General features: G+C 33.8%; 1 protein-coding gene and 1 pseudogene across 2 annotated transcripts; both read right to left on the reverse strand.

The window, feature by feature from the left end:
• Positions 1 to 311: 311 nt before the first annotated feature.
• On the reverse strand, positions 312 to 16398 carry LOC109066353 (G-protein coupled receptor 55-like). 2 transcript variants are annotated; one of them, XM_019083378.2, is made up of 2 exons: positions 16163 to 16398; positions 312 to 1752 (listed from the first exon to the last, which is right to left on the reverse strand). In XM_019083378.2, the coding sequence occupies exon 2, from the start codon at positions 1743 to 1745 to the stop codon at positions 804 to 806; it is 942 nt and encodes a 313-aa protein (XP_018938923.2). In that variant the 5' UTR covers positions 1746 to 1752; positions 16163 to 16398; the 3' UTR covers positions 312 to 803. The 2 variants fall into 2 exon arrangements, with proteins under 2 accessions (XP_018938923.2, XP_042567565.1); XM_042711631.1 differs by lacking the exon at positions 16163 to 16398 and adding an exon at positions 7550 to 7893.
• On the reverse strand, positions 10384 to 11342 carry LOC122134948 (annotated as a pseudogene).
• Positions 16399 to 18443: the final 2045 nt, after the last annotated feature.

Below are 18443 nucleotides of genomic sequence, written 5' to 3' on the forward strand. Positions count from 1 at the left end.
AACTCTACTTCTCATTCCAACCAGATGACCCGACGGGGCATTTCAGCTCGCATTTCAGCCTGTCTGAGTGACATTTCTAGCTGGATGAATGACCATCACCTTCAGCTCAACCTTAGTAAGACTGAACTGCTGGTGGTTCCAGCTAACCCATCGTTTCATCACAACTACTCTATACAGCTGGGTTCGTCAACCATAACTCCTTCCAGGACAGCCACGAAACCTAGGAGTTGTGATGGATCATCAGTTAAGCTTCACAGACAACATTGCTACAACGACCCGGTCCTGCAGATTTGCCTTATACAACATTAGGAAGATTAGACCCTTCCTGTCAGAGCAAAGCCACCCAACTTCTTGTCCAAGCTCTTGTTCTCTCCAGACTGGACTATTGTAATGCTTTCCTGGCGGGCCTTCCTGCATGTACTATCAAGCCTCTGCAACTAATCCAGAATGCTGCAGCGAGGGTTCTCTTCAATGAGTCAAAAACAGCTCACGTTACTCCTCTCCTCATCAGGTTACACTTTTTTTTAACAAACCCTAATTTAATGTTCCATAAATTCAGTGTTTTATGAGACCACTTACAAAGTTGCCAAAATGAAATAAATATATGTTTTATTATGCGGCCCTTATGAAAACATATCAAATAAAAAAACAAACAATTAAAAAAACAGCTAAATCCAGCCTAAGAGGGTCACTTCTTTAGCTGGTCAGGCTGGGAGACCAGATAAAACCAGGTAAGACCAGCCAACCAGCTTAGGCTTGTTTTAGCTTGTTATTCCAGCAGGAAAGTTTCCTGTGTCCCGAGGTCATTGTGTGGCCCTTTTATAATTGCACTCATATTCCTCACTTGTGTTTTTCGAGGTGCACAATTTCCACGATGTTTTGGTGGCAAAATAATAACTGAAGCAGTCTAGAGCGCAGTTCATGCTGGACACACACATCGCGCTGTGAACGAAATTATGCGCGAAAAACTGCGCGTCACAATCGTAATTATTAGCCTGCATGACGTACTTGAGGAAAAAGCCGAAGTGGATGGGAAAAAAACATATGACGAAAACAATCAAATTGGCAGCGATGATGAACATACACTGGAGCTTCTCACAGCGGGCTCCGATTTCCAACTGTTTCTTCAGTTTAAAAATGACCACAACAGAGCAGAACGACATGATGAGGAATGGCACCAAGAACCCCATGATGTTTAGAACCAAAATGAAGATCAACGGTAATTCCTTTTCTTTGTTTTTCTGAAAACACTTGATCGTAGCATTTTTTTCCGGTTCGTCTACACGGTGGAACGTGGCGCTTAACGAGCACGTGACCAGCCAAATGAGCGCGCAAACCACCAGCGCGTTTCTACAACATAAAATTTCCCGGGCTTTTAACGGATACTTGATGGTCACATAGCGCACAACGCTTATAGCGGTTACCGTGAAGATGCTGACGTACATGTTGACGTAATAAACCGACACAAGGACGTAACACAGCTCTTTGTACTTTTGGTCACTGAGTCCTGAACTGTCCCAGATGTAGGACGCGATGCGGACGGGCAGAAGCACGAGCACGACGCAGTCGGCGATCGCCATGTTGCTGATGTAGATGTTCATGTAGGTCCAGTGGGTTCTGGGACGGCGGCAGAACATCACTAAAACGAAAATGTTTCCAGGGACACCGAAGAGGAAGGTGGGTATGAGTGCGGCCAGCTGGAAGTTCTGGACCCCTGCGGTGATGTTCAGTGTGCAGTTGGACATCTTCAATCTGACAGAAATAGTAGAGGAAATTAAAATTAAAACCTGGCCAAAATATATATCTTAAATTATTGTTAAATATACGCTGTAAACAGTGAAGCAAAATAAAATCTATTTGGATGTGATAACTCAATTTTATAATGATTTAATAATGTTTAATTATATATATATATATATATATATATATATATATATATATCGTAATTTTTTTGTAATCATATTCTAGATCAAAATAATTAATGCTATTATATATATATTATATGATATATAGCTATAATATATATATATATATATAGATATATATATATTATATATAAATATATATATATTACGACGGCGTTTTAGTGCCACGTTAAAAAAAAACTAAGATTACGAGATTAAAGTCATAATATTACGAGAATAAAGTCGAAATGTTTCAAAAATAAGGTCATAATAGGCCTACTACGAGAATAAAGTTGAAATATTACAAGAATAAAGTCGAAATACTACGAGAATAAAGTCGAAATATTATGAGAATAAAGTCGAAATACTACGAGAATAAAGTCGAAATATTACGAGAATAAAGTCGTAATACTACGAGAATAAAGTCGTAATACTACGAGAATAAAGTTGAAATATTATGAGAATAAAGTCGAAATATTACGAGAATAAATTCTCACATATTTGAAATTTTTACAAAGAAAACAGTTTAATGAATTGGTTCACATAAATACAGCGATCTGATCATTAAAGAGCTCGAAAAACACATTATTGTAAGACATAATTTGTGTTTCGCTATAAACCTGATTTTGAAAGATGAGACATATTAAAAGTAGGTCTACCAAAAGCACAAAGCTTATTGCTATTGGGTGGCTGGCGCACTACAAATAACGAATGCAATGGAAGACATGAAATATTATTTCCAAGCATACTGTCCCCGCGAGTATGACACATGGTATGATTTTTGCAAATAATCCCACATATATTTGTAGTGTATTAAAAAAAGCGCTAAATAAGAGAGCTACAGCGTCCCCCAAAGGAATGTTGATTGGGTGTGTGAGCTGATATTACGATAAAAAGTTGTTCCTGTTCAGTCTGTTAATAAATATCATATTCTTGATATTAAGCTGTTTCCGTGAGTCCTTAATGTTGACTCTTCCTCATCCCAGTAAGATGCTGCGACCACGCGGACGCAACAATATTCAAATCAATCCCGGTGGCCTGCAACTTCTCCCGGTGCTCTCAATCCGGGACATTTACATGCGCAATAATAGCCTACTCTCAAAATAATATAACTTTCATTTCTATGATTTAAATTCTCAAAACATTTCGACTTTAGATTTCTCGTATCTTTAAGTATTTCGACTTTATTCTTGAAGTTATTTACGCCAAAGTATTTCGACTTTATTCTCGTTTTTTTTCTAATTTTTTTGTCTTATTTTTTCTAATTTTTTCTAGTTTTTTTTCGAATTATATTCTCAAAGTATTACGACTTTATTCTCAAAGTATTACGAAGTATTTATTCCGACTTTATTCTCCTCGAAGTATTTCGACTTTATCTTAGTTTACGCGACTTTATTCTCAAAGTATTACGACTTATTTCTCAAACTTTACGACTTTTATCCCAAAGTATTACGACTTGATTTCTCAAAGTATTAGCGGACTTTATTCTCGAAGTATTACGACTTTATTCGAAGTATTCAAAGTAGTAAGTTTAGACTTTATTCTCAAAGTATTTCGACTTTATTCTCGAAGTATTACGACTTTATTCTCAAAGTATTACGACTTTATTCTCGAAGTATTACGACTTTATTCTCAAAGTATTACGACTTTATTCTCTGTTTTTCGAAGTATTACGACTTGATCGTTCCGACTTTATTATTCTCAAAGTATTACGACTTTATTTCTCGAAGTATTTTTTACGACTTTATTCTCAAGTATTCGACTTTATTCTCAAAGTGAATTACGAACTTATTCTCAAACGAGTATTACGACTTTATTCTCAAAGTATTATGAATTTATTCTCGGAATGTAGTTCGAACTTTGATTCTTAGGTAGTATTACGGACTTTATCTCAAAGTATTTCAACAATGAGTTTATTACTCAATGTCGATTATATGACTTTATTCTCTAGTATGAAAGACTTTTATCTCAAAGTATTTCGACTTTAATTCTCAAAGAAGTATTATGAAAGTATTATACTTTATTCTCTAGTATTCCAGTATTCTCGAGTATTAAGACTTTATTGCTCTATTAAGTATGTCTTATGTCGACTTTATTCTCAAGTTTATTCTTTAGTCTCGGATTATTACACTTTAATTTCTAGTATTAGAACGACTTTATTCCTCAAAAGTATTTCCGACTTTATTTCAAGGTATTATGACTTTATTCTCAAAGTATTACGACTTTATCTCGCTCAATTATTACGACTTATCTCAAAGTAGATTACGACTTTCTATTCTCTAGTTTAAAAAACGAGACTTTATTCTCAAAGTATTACGACTTTATTCGCCAAAGGTATGACACGTTATGCTCTATCATTACGACTTACTCACAGTAGTTCACTTTATCTCAAAGTATTTGACTTTATTCGCAAAGTATTACACGACGTTATTCTCTAGTAGTACTCCTATTCTCACATTATTTCGACTTTTTCTCGAAAGTTATAGACGAGGAATACTTCTGAAACTCTTGTTTTTTTTATTTTTTTTTTTTAACGTGGCACGAAAGCGCCGTCTTATATTAAATTAACAATGACCAAATATTTTACTATGTTTATAACACATATTTTGTAGCAATATTAGACTAAAGATATGTTTTAATATTTGTGTTTATAAAATGTATTTAAGTATATTTATATTTTTGTGTTTTTAAATTATATTTAAGCAAATATATTTTGGTAATTTAAAATTGAAACAAAATACTAGCCAAACTTTCTACTAGTCATCTGAACCATAAATGTCATATAGGCTTAAATAAGAAAAAAGAAAGAAAAGAAAAGAAAAACTAATTAAAGATTTGAAATACAATCAAACTGTCTGTCCAATCATTTCAACTCATTCATCCCTCATTTAAAAAATGTTGTCTAATTGAATCTCATGTAATAAATGTGTGTAAAGTCATTTCAACTCATTCATCCCTCATTTAAAAAATGTTGTCTAATTGAATCTCATGTAAATTAAATATATAAACAATAAAAAATATAACTAATCATTCAGTTCTTGTAATAAACGTTAGCTGTTTGACTTTTAAGGCGACATTTTTGTTGTATATAAACAGCTGTGTCTAATGCCCATATGGTGATTGTATCTTTTCTTCCTAACATGCAATAGTCTATAATAAATTCACTCATTTCTATACAGCGCCGTCTCTCTAGCAAAGCATTATGGGAAATGTATTCTTGATATGAATGTGTTAGCCATATTAACTTACATTTGTAAGACAGATAGATATATAGATATTACACGCTGATGTCAGTAAGTGTGCATATCAAGCAAACAGTCTGAATTATTTAATCTTTGCACCTGTATTTCTTTTCTAAAGCGATGCACAGTTTCAAATTTCCTCATTGTGGTTTCCAGCCAAGTTGTAAAACCAGTTTTTTTTATTTGTATATATATCTTTTTTTTCTCTCTCTCTATCTCTCTCTCTCTCTGTAGATCTCTTTGTAGATTGTGTGTTTTATTTAGATGTTTTTTCTTTGTTATTTAAATACTTTTCGAGCTAAATCATATAATTACTTAGACTAAGCCTAACACGATGACCTTTTTTGATTGCAGAATCGGAAAAAATGAAAACAGGACATTACGTTGTGAACGTTTCACAAGAGCACGTCAAACCAATCACACACAAGATAAACATTGTAAACTCATCAACTCAAATCAGAAACACTTACCGTTTCCTCGTGCTAACTAGATCACAGAACTAATATTTTTCCTCTAACCAGTGCAAGAAGGCTCATATCAGATACACTGTATCCTCAAATAAAGCGCATTAGAATTTCTTACTTCCTATATAAAAATTGCAATGCCATGATATATCGAGACGGGGAGCTTGATCACCCCTTCGTTTGGTGGCTCTGATAGAGCGATAACATTCTCTTTGTGTGTTTCGGTTTTGTTACCGCCATTCGCCCCAGCGCATTTCAACACACCTTTCATGGTTCGAACAGTTCGTCAAATGAAACCGATTCGTTTAGCGCATATCATGTATTGAGCACCATGCGCTTTTACGTCCTCCTTTGTTTTGTTTGGTCCTTACTGTATATTCTTGAATCCGTTTCAGTTTGTGATTTAGTGGAAACAAAGTATTTAGAGTTTGCTGTAGCTAGCGTGAGCAGCTCTGAGAACCAATGTCCATCTTTCAGGTTCGTGATAGTCATTAATAAGTAGACTATCAATTCAAAATGCCATTCAAAAAGTGAAACTTTATTTGATATTCAATTCCTTGACACACAGAGTGATATATTTCAAATGTTTATATCTTACGCAAATGGAGCGATTATAACGGACACTAATTTAAATCCCAAATTCAGATCACGAAAATTACATAATCTTTATTACTTAAGACAATACAAAGAAAGATTTTAGTAATCATTTTGCCACGAAAAGTATTAGCATGAAAATATGAGCTGTCCACGCACCACTCTTTAGCTTGGTTGTTCCTGTTGCCTGAATTACTGCGCAGCGGCGTGGCATGGAGTCGATCAGTCCTGTTTGTCACTTGCTCAGGTTACTGAGAGCCCAGCTTGCTCGATAAGTGGCCTTCATCTCTTCTGCATTCTTGGGTCTGGCATATCGCATCTGGGCTCTTCCCTTCACAAGACCCCACAGATTTTCCTATGGGTTCAGATCAGGCTAGTTTGCTGGCCAATTAGACGGGATACCATGGTTCTTAAACCATGTACTGGATACTAAGCACTGTGTGAAATACAATCCAAAACTGCCTGTCCCATCAACTTCCAAACTCATTCACCACTCATTTAAAAAATGTTGTCTAATTGAATCTCATGTAAATTATATAGGCAGTTTGATTAATAATAAATAAAAAATACAACCAGGCACTGGCAAAATATATTTAAGAAATATATAATAACAATAAAAAATATAACTAATCAATTGCAGTTCTTGTAATAAACTTTACTGTTTGATTTTAAGGACATTTTTGTTGTATAATAAACAGCTGTGCTATCATATTGTGTTGTATCTTGTCCTAACATGCAATAGTCTATAATAAATTCACTCATTTCTATACAGCGCCGTCTCTCTAGCAAAGCATTATGGGAAATGTATTCTTGATATGATTGTCCTAACATGCAATAGTCTATAATAAATTCACTCATTTCTATACAGCGCCGATTACACACGCTGATTCCAAGTAAGTGTTGCATATACCAGTCAAACAGTCCTGAATTATTGTCAATATTTTGGCACCTGTATTTCTTTTCTAAAGCGATGCACAGTTTCAAATTTCCTCATTGTGGTTTCCAGCCAAGTTGTAAAACCAGTTTTTTTTCTCTCTCTCTATCTCTCTCTCTCTCTGTAGATCTCTTTGTAGATTCTGCATTATATAACGCAGTATAGTCTGCCTTATTTAAATACTTTTCTTGAAATTATTAAAATGTGCCAGAGCTAAAATTCAATATTAGTAGATAGCCTTCACGAAATCATACATTCCCATCCAGCACGAAGATTAATCACTGACCTTTTTATTGCAATGGAAAAATGTAAAACAGGGACATTACGTGTTAACTTTCAAAAGAGAAGTCAAACCAATACACACACAAGATCAACATTGTAAACTCATCAACTCAAATCAGAAACACTTACCGTTTTTCGTGCTCAACTAGATCAAAGAACTGAGATATGTTCCTCTACCAGTGCAAGAAGCCTCATATCAGATTAACATCGTATCCTTCAAAAATAAAAGCGCATTATATGTTCTTACTTCATATATAAATGCAATGCATTATATATCGAGACGGAGCTTGATCACACTTCGTTTGGTGGCTCGATAGAGCAGATAAATTCTCTCTGTGTGTGTTTCGGTTTTGTTACCGTATTCGTCCAGGCATTTCAACAAACCTGTTTGTTCGAACAGTTCGTTCAAATGAACCGATTCGTTTGAGCGCAACATGTAGTGAGCATCCATGCGGCATTTTACGTCTTCTTCTTTTTTTTGGTCCTTACTGTATATTTCATTGAATCAGTTCAGTTCTGTTGATTTAGTGGAAACAAAAGTATTTAAGTTTGCTGCTGGCAGTCTGAGAAAATGTCATGTACAGGTGCTGGTCATATAATTAGAATATCATCAAAAAGTTGATTTATTTCACTAATTCCATTCAAAAAGTGAAACTTGTATATTATATTCATTCATTACAACACAGAACTGATATATTTCAAAGTGTTTATTTCTTTTCATTTTGACGATTATACGGACAACTAAGGAAAATCCCAAATCCCCATATCACAGAAAATTTTAATTTACTTAAGACCAATACAAAGAAAGGTTTTAGAATCTTGGCCAGCTGAAAAGTATGAGCATGAAAAAGTATGATCATGTACCGCACTCAATACTTATCTGGGGCTCCTTTTGCCGGAATTACTCAGCAATGCGGCGTGGCATGGAGTCGATCAGTCCTGTGGCACTGCTCAGTGTTATGAAGCCCGGTTGCTCTGATGTGGACTTCAGCTCTTCTGCATTCTTGGGTCTGGCATATCGCATCTTCCCTCTTCACAATACCGCCACAGATTTTTCTATGGGGTTCAGATCAGGCGAGTTTGCTGGCCATTAGAACAGGGATCCATGGTTCTTAAACCAGGTACTGTGGAAGCTTGGCACTGTGTGCAGGTGCATCAGTCCTTCTTGGAAAATGAAATCTGGCCATCTCCATAATTAGTTGGTCAGCAGCAGGAAGCATAAAGTGCTCTAACGAAAGAGTGTCCCTTTGTGTAACACTTTTTGCATTGCTAATCTGTCAATTGCACTGTAAATGCAGATTCTGAAAACCCTTCTCCATCCTTTCCTCACTACATATAGTGATCTTAAAATTTTTGGTTTATTGTTTTGTTTATCTTTGAAATTGGAAATATATCTACTGTTTCTAATGAAGTTTTATTGTTTGGTGTTTCTATTCATTGTGTGATCTTACTTTTCTATAAATGCTTTTTATTATTATTTTTACTTTATTTTAATGTATTTTTTTTTTTTATTCTTCATTGCCCTTCATGATTGTACATTTAATGTAAAACATTTGTTTATTTGCTATTAGAAAAAAAAAAGCAAACAGAAGGAGAGCATAAAGAGACAGGGCAACTAGAATTGAGTTCAAAATTAAAATATTCAGTTTATTGTTTATTTATAAAGTATATTTGTGTATAAATGTGGGTATCATAGTGTTATTACGATCGGTCCCACCCACTCCGTCCCAGTCACGTGATTAATAGTAATTTTGTTTCCCATCCCCCCCCCCCCAAAAAAAATGTCATCCTCTAACCATATTTCTACCCAATCCTATTGTTTTAGTTAAAACACAGTTACGAGTGGGGTTTAAAAAATCTTTTCAACACATCTAACACAATACGCTTCTACCTCCCTGACTTGAGCCGTGAAGTACACACCGAAACATATCAGTTGGGCTTTTAAACATTAATGGAAATATACCCGAATGACAGTATACATTTGACTTTTTTTTCAAGCAGTTTATGCTAAGATAATCTCTGAGCATAACCACAACAGTATATAAATATTTTTGGGCAGTAATTATAAAGCAAACCTGTTGTCTAGATATAAACATATTATTCTTCTGATTGCCCTTTTGATTTATTTTTTCCTTATTTTTGTTTGTAAACATCTAAAAAAAAGTATAAAGCATATGAATATTTACATTCATAAATAGATGCCACAATTCCAAAAACTGGCAAATGTTAAACTAATGCGTAAAACAACCTACCTATCTGGTTGAACATTTTATATTATATTTTATTTTTTATAATTTAATTTGTATATAAACCACTAAACCAGTCCTAACAGTTTCATACTTACTTAGTCTAATTTTTGTAAAGACTTGAGTTAAAATAAGTTTTTAATGAAGCAAATATTTTTACTAATAGATATATCTCTGTATATATATGATATAATATAATAATAATATATCGTTATCTGTATATATATAAATAGATGGCCTAAAATCAATGTTTGACAAATGCAAGTATAAAGCTGACTGACAATGAATATATAAATATAAAGATTATCTATACGATTACCTTTCAAAAACTTGCAATATGTCGCGCAAATTTCATTTGTTGGTTACTTTTTATTTGTTAATTACTATTTATCAAACTTTACTGGATATACTACTACCAAAAATATATGTTTCATCCTAATATAGGTTTACAAAAAATTATGCATATGGTTTTTATTAAAGCTAGTGTAAACATTTTTTTTTTTTTGAAACAAACCCTAATTTACAAAGTTCCATCAATTCAGTCGTGATTTATGAGACCAACTTAACAAAGGTGCCAAACAATAATATATAAGTTTTATTATGCGACCCTTAGTAAAACATATCAAATAAAAAAAACAATGACAATTAAAAAAAACGCTAAATTCCAGCCTAAGAGGGGTCAGTCTTTATGCTGGTCAGGCTGGCGAGACCAGATAAAACCAGGTAAGACCCAGCAGCCAGCTTAGGCTTGTTTTAGCTGGTTATTCCAGCAGGAAAGTTTCCTGTGTCCTGAGGTCATTGCGTGACCCTGTTATAATTGGACTCGTATTCCTCACTTGTTTTCTCGAGGTGCACAATTTCCATGATGTTTTGGTGGCAAAATAATAACTGAAGCAGTCTAGAGCGCAGGTTCCCATAAGCTGAGACACACACATAGAGCTGTGAACCGAAATTAATGCGCGAAAACCTGCGCGTTTTTTTTTGTTTTCCCCCCCCCCCCCCCCCCCCCCCCCCCCCCCACACCCCACCCCCAATCGGACATATAGGCATGCATGACGTACTTTGAGGAAAAAGCCGAGTGAGGATGGGAAACAAACATAAGGACGAAAACAATCAAAATTGGCACGCGATGAATGAACATACACTGGAGCTTCACACAGCGGGGCTCCGATTTCCAACTCTTTCTTCAGTTTGAAAATGACCACAACAGAGCAGAACGACATGATGAGGAATGGCACCAAGAACCCCATGATGTTTAGAACCAAAATGAAGATCAACGGTAATGCCGTTTCTTTGTTTTTCTGGAAACGATTTCATCGTAGCATTTTTTTAAGGTTCGTCAACGCGGTGAAAACACGCCAACTTACGAGCACAGTGACCAGCCCAATGAAGCGCGCAAACCACACAGCGCGTTTCTACAACAAAAAATTCCTCGGGGTTTGTTAACGGATAACTTGATGGTCACACTCGCGCACAAAAAACGCTTTAATAAGCGGGTACCGCGTTGAAGAATTGCTAAACCGTACATGATTGACGTAATAAAAACGACACCAGGGACGTAACACAGGCTCTTTGTAATTTTGGGTCACTGGAGGTCCTGAAACTGTCCCAGACTGTAGTAGGATCCGATGCGGACGGCAGAAGCTAACGAGCACAACGCAGTCAGCGATCGCCATGTTGCTGAGTTAGATGTTCATGTATGTCCCGTGGGTTTCTGGGACGGCGGCAGAACGTCACTAAGATGAAAATGTTTCCACGGGACAACGAAGAGGAAAGGGTGGGTCTGAGTGCGGCCAGCTGGAAGTTCTGGACACCTGCGGTGATGTTTCAGTGTGCCCTGGGACATCTTCCAATCTGACAGAAATACCTTGTAGAGGGAATTACAATTAAAACCTCGGCCAAAATATATATCTTAAATATTGTTTAAAATACGCTGTAAACAGTTGAAGAAAATAAAATCTATGGGATGCGGATAACTCAAATTTATATAATGATTGAATCATGTTTAATATATGTATATAGTAATTTTTTCTTTGTAATCTCTGCAAGTCAAATATTTTAATGCTATTATATAATCAATATACTATAATGATATATATATTATATTTATATATATATATATATAAAAAACGACGGCGTTTTAGTGCCACGTTACAAAAAAATTAAAATCTACGTTTACGAAATTAAAGTCGTAATATTTCGAGAATAAAGTCAAAATTACGAGAATAAGGTTGAAATATTACAAGAATAAAGTCAAAATATTACGAGAATAAAGTCAAAATGTTTAGAGAATAAAGTTGAAATATTTAGAGAAATTAAAGTCGTAAATAACATAATAACAGTCGGTAATATTACGAGATAAAATTTCCACATATTTGGAATTTTTACAAAGAAAACAGTTTAATTTAATGAATTGGTTCACATAAATACAGTGATCTGATCATTAAAGTGCTCGAAAAACACATTATTGTAAGACATAATTTGTGTTTCGCTATAAACTTTATTCTCTAGTATTTCGACTTTATTCTCGAAACATTTCAACTTTATTCTCGAAGTACTTCGACTTTATTCTCGTAGTATTTAGACTTTATTCTCGAAACATTTCAACTTTATTCTCGAAACATTTCAACTTTATTCTCGTAATATTTCGACTTTATTCTCGTAATATTTCAACTTTATTCTCAAGTATTTCGACTTTATTCTCAAAGTATTTCCACTTTATTCTCAAAGTATTTCCACTTTATTCTCGTAATATTTCAACTTTATTCTCAAGTATTTCGACTTTATTCTCAAAGTATTTCGACTTTATTCTCAAAGTATTTCGACTTTATTCTCAAAGTATTTAGACTTTATTCTCGAAACATTTCGACTTTATTCTCGAAGTATTTCGACTTTATTCTCGTAATATTTTGACTTTATTCTCGTAATATTTTGACTTTATTCTCGAAACTTTTAGTTTTTTTTTTTGGTGTTTTTTGTTTTTATTCTCTAGTATTACGATTATTCTCGAAAAGTATTTCGACTTTTATTCTCGTAAATTTCGACTTTATTCTTGAAAAACCTTTCACTTTGATTCTCGAAGTAATTCGACTGTATTCTCGTATTATTAGGGGGACTTTATTCATCGAAAACATTTCAACTTTATTCTCGAAACATTTCAACTTTATTCTCGTAATATTTCGACTTTATTCTCGTAATATTTTGACTTTATTCTCGAAACATTTCGACTTTATTCTTGAAGTATTTTGACTTTATTCTCTAGTATTACGACTTTATTCTCGAAGTATTTCGACTTTATTCTCGTAATATTTCGACTTTATTCTTGAAACATTTCAAACTTCTTTCTCGAAAGTATTTTGACTTTATTCTCGAAACATTTAGACTTTATTCTCGAAGTATTTCGACTTTATTCTCGTAATATTTCGACTTTATTCTTGAAACATTTCAACTTTATTCTCGAAGTATTTTGACTTTATTCTCGAAACATTTAGACTTTATTCTCGAAGTATTTCGACTTTATTCTCGTAATATTTCGACTTTATTCTTGAAACATTTCAACTCTGTCATTCTCCGAAGTATTTTGACTTTATTCTCGAAACATTTAGACTTTATTCTCGAAGTATTTCGACTTTATTCTTGTAATATTTCGACTTTATTCTCGAAACATTTCGACTTTATTCTTGAAGTATTTTGACTTTATTCTCTAGTATTTCGACTTTATTCTCAAAGTATTTCCACTTTATTCTCGTAATATTTCAACTTTATTCTCAAGTATTTCGACTTTATTCTCAAAGTATTTCGACTTTATTCTCAAAGTATTTCGACTTTTTCTTAAAGTATTTAGACTTTATTCTCGAAACATTTCGACTTTATTCTCGAAGTATTTCGACTTTATTCTCGTAATATTTTGACTTTATTCTCTAGTATTACGACTTTATTCTCTAAGTATTTCGACTTTATTCTCGTAGTATTTTGAATTTATTCTTGTAGTATTTTGACTTTATTCTCAAAGTATTTCCACTTTATTCTCGTAATATTTCGACTTTATTCTCAAGTATTTCGACTTTATTCTCAAAGTATTTCGACTTTATTCTCAAAGTATTTCGACTTTATTCTCAAAGTATTTAGACTTTATTCTCGAAACATTTCGACTTTATTCTCGAAGTATTTCGACTTTATTCTCGTAATATTTTGACTTTATTCTCTAGTATTACGACTTTATTCTCTAAGTATTTCGACTTTATTCTCGTAGTATTTTGAATTTATTCTTGTAGTATTATGACTTTATTCTCAAAGTATTTCGACTTTATTCTCGAAGTATTTCGACTTTAATCTCGTAATCTTAGTTTTTTTTTTTAACGTGGCACTAAAACGCTGTCGTAATATTTATATATATAAAACGACCAAAAATATATTTACATAAATATGTTTATGAAACATATTTTAGCAGATATATTTTGGCAATTGAATAAAATTGAAATTAATTTTAAAAAATCGAAAATTGAAAATCAAAGTGTAGGAAAATCAAGAAATTGTATATAGAACACTCTTTATAGTATTGTTCATGTTGCTTATAGCCAAAACTTTTTTACTGTCATCTGAACCATAAATGTCATATAGGCTTAACAAAGAAAAAGAAAGAAAAGAAAAGAAAAAAAAAGAAAAACTAATTAAAGATTTGAAATATAATCAAACTGCCTGTCCAATCATTTCAATTTATTCATCATTCATTTCTAATTTTGTTGTTTTTTTGTATCTCATGTAAATTACACAGGCAGTTTGAAAAATAAATAAATAAAAAACATATTTAAGAATTATATAATAACAATAAAAAATATAACTAATCAATTGCAGTTCTTGTAATAAACTTTACGGTTTGATTTTAAGGACATGTAAACCAACACCTTTAAAGACAAGTAATTTCCTGACAGTTAAAAGTGTTTTATAGCCTATTGAATCATACTCAGACTTAATGCTGACAGCAGTGCAACCACTTGGGAGAGAACTGCCAGGAGACTTATTTCTGAGCATAAAAGAGGTCAATGGTACAAGAGGAATACCAAATGATTGTTTTAAGTGTGAAATGAATATTGTAGAAGTAGTAGCGACGTTATTAAAAAATGGTGTTGTTGTGACGGGGGCTGTGATATATTAAGGCTTTAATTTTATTTTGTTTGTTTTTCATTTAGTGATGAGTGAATTTTTGCTAGAAAAAGAGCAGGAGAAATACCATGCAAGTGTCTCAGAGACGGCAAAACTATGAAAAGTATCTTTATCTCACTTTATCTCACAGAGTATGACGCAGCCTGCAGAAGTGACATACATGCTTGTTGTCACCACTAGAATTACCTACTGTAGCCAAAGCTAAATAAACTCATTTAACCTCTTCCAAGGCTCATATTTACAAAACAGAGACTTCTGGGAATAAATACTCTGGTCTCAAGAGACCAAGTCAATCATTTTGGATCCAAAAGCATCCACAGTGTTCTGGTGTTGCTAGAGGAGGAGTACAGTGAGAAGTGCTTGGTCCACACAGTGACATTCAGTGGTAGTAAAGCTCTTCTATAGGGATGAATGAGTGCTGAAGTTGTGAGGGAGTTGTGCTTTATCAATGCTGGCATGAATTCACACACTAATGTGTGATGTAATACAAAAACTTGAAACAGAAGATGCTACCCTCTCCTCAGTTCCTGAGTTGTTGGCCATTTTTTCAACATGACTGATGATATGCATCCTTCCGACGTGAAAATCCTTCAGTGGACATGTATTTGACTCAATTGACCAGAGCATTTAGATTAGATTAGATTAGATTCAACTTTATTGTCATTGCACATGTAAGGTACAAGGTTGATTTTGCACTCTAGATGTTTTAGAGTTTTACCCCTTCATCGCTGTGCAATTTTTTTCTGCATCGTGGAGGATTTGTAGATTGTACAAACAAAAAGTTTCTGTTTTTTTTTTTTTTTTGGCCATTTCCCATTCATTTCCTATGGTCGGTAATTTTTGACCGAAGACCATGAGTGTAACTATTGTTTTTTAGTTTTTTTTTACGAGCACTTTTCTATTTCGAATCAAGCCCTCGATTTTTGTGTGTGTTCACATACCAAGTGACATAAGTTTTACCAAGTTTCGTACCATTCCGATGAAGCTACGATTTTTAAAAATTCAAAAAGTAAAATTCTTCGGTCAAAAATGACCAAAGACCGCACAAGGGTTAAGAGTGTATTCCAAGTCTCTGAAAGTCATGCAACAGTTTGTATGATGATTGTGCAACATTTGTTGGAAAAGTAAAGCCAAAAGATACTGCAAGCCTAATTATCTCTTGTTGAGGTTTTGAATGACATTTGATAATGACACATCACGTCAATGTTCATTTTTTTTTAATAAACACTCCCTTTAACGTTCTAAGAAAAGGCTTATTTAAACAGTCAAACCCACATACAACGTAAGAAAGCAAAGTAATGTGACTCTCCAGTATCAGACAAAAATCTCTTACCTTTTCAAAAGTTCGACTAGAAGAAATGTTTGCTCCTGATGAAATCTGGAGAAAATCTGTTGATGTTCTCAAGCACAATATGGTTAACTTAAAACCCTATATAGAGGCGAAGTCCTAAATAACAGGTCACACACCAACTTGCATTATCTTTTCCAGACCCACTGCAGAGAGGAATATAACATGTACGTGTTGCTGCGAAGTTTATCTAAATATGCAGATCAAATCACAATAACACACCCCCTTTTCTGTCAGGTTTCCAGACCCACTGCAGAGAGGAGTTGTATAATTATCTTTTCCAGACCCACTGCAGAGAGGAATATAACATGTACGTGTTGCTGCGAAGTTTATCTAAATATGCAGATCAAATTAAAATAACAAAAATGCTTTTATGTAGTGGGCTCTTTGATTATGAAAAGACTTCAAATTGACATCAAACATTAATGTAAAAAAAATGCAAATCAAAAAAATCCACACACAGTTCTTTCGACCACCAAAATAACGACACAAAAGCAATGCAATGAAAGAAAGGTTTTACTCAGCAATCTTGAAATCAATAATACAAATGTACATTCAAAAAAGAAATGCACTTATTAATAAACAAATGCACTCTGATAGCACAGGTACATCACAGAGACGTCTATTTGACATCTGCAAGACGCATTTAGAGTGTTTAGATGTTTAGAAGATGTCTTCAAGATGTAAAACTGACATCTTAAAGACGTCTGTCAGATGTTTGTACATAGCGGATGCTTTCCAGATGAAGCGATCTTTAACAGACGTCTTACAGACAGATGTGTCAGAACGTGAGCTGGACACAAGCCCTGCGTCCCAATGTTCATACTATCCACCCTAAATAGTATGTGAGATTAGAGTAAGTGTGTCCCAAAGCAAAGCATGTTGAAAAGAGTATGCCAAAAGTCCCCGGATGGTCTACTATTTTAGGTGGATTTTTTGAAGTGTGGATCCGTGCACACTCTAACGGCTAATAATACCCACAATCCATTGCGGTTAAGAACTACAAGATGTTATAATTGAGGTTTTTAAGATGTTCAGGTTGAGAACTACAAACACAAATATGGTTAAGTAGAGAGGTTTAGATAAAGGGGTTTGACTAATAATCAACATTTATAGTTATTATAGTTATATTTCATCTGCAATAGCAATGTAAACTTTTCTAAACATCCATTTGTTTGTTAACTTTTAAATGCATCATCATGAACAGAGTACATACTTTAAGGGCGCAGTATAAGTAGGCACATTAGGATGCAGAAAAGGTTTAGGATTGTCTATGCTTTTGAAGCAGAAGCTCAATGTCACTGCTACATAGCGCCATCTACAGGTGTGGTGTGAAACAGCAGAGAAAGCTTTGTCATTGAATGGGCTTTTAGAAAGCTGTATGTGGATGTCATAAGTTTGATTTGGATATTTTACCAGTTTTTTGGCGTCAGTGTTTGATGTCAATTTCACGTCTTTTGAACACGTCTCAAAAGGACCCAAAAATACTACAAACTCAATCAGGCTGACGAATAATTCATATAATGTAATAAATATCAAACATACAAATCATTGATGTCAATGTGATGCCCATATGATATCAATTAGACGTCTAAACCATGATGTAACTGATTTGATGTAAACTGAATGTCAAACATATTATTGTAAAATAATGCAGTGTGATAATTCAAATAAAAATGAATGTGTCAGTAGTTGATGCAATGTTGAAACACTTCTTAAACCTGAAATGATTTCTGTAAATACAGTGGTCAAATGCTGTGTAGCCAACTAAATAATGTGTGAATGTCCACAAAACTGAGTCAATTTTTTGTAGCTGATATTATTTTTTTAAAATGAGTTTAAAAATGATTTGTATGCTATTTGATCAAAGAGAAATTTAAAGATATATATATATAATGCTATTTGATCAAAGAGAAATTTAAAGATATATATATATATATATATCATACTTAAACTGAGCTAAATGAAAAATGGGGTCTCTGGATTTGATTAGTTTTTGTTTTATTTTAGGCAATAAATAGACCAAACAAGATGTTTACCGACATATTGATACAAAAACAACAACAATTTAATAGTGCAATATAAACTAATTATGAAAGTTGGGTTTCTTGCATTGTGGTTATTAGACCGTTGTCGAGGGGACTTTGAGGTTGCGACGTCCCGGCGACTGGATGAAATGTTGTGCGAATCCGTTTTTCACGCATCAGTCCAACGAGGAATCTCCATTTCAGGGAAAAAAGCATGCATTCATTCGCGCAAGAAATTT

Source organism: Cyprinus carpio, chromosome A22, assembly GCF_018340385.1.
Source record: "Cyprinus carpio isolate SPL01 chromosome A22, ASM1834038v1, whole genome shotgun sequence".
Classification (NCBI taxonomy): Eukaryota; Metazoa; Chordata; class Actinopteri; order Cypriniformes; family Cyprinidae; genus Cyprinus; species Cyprinus carpio.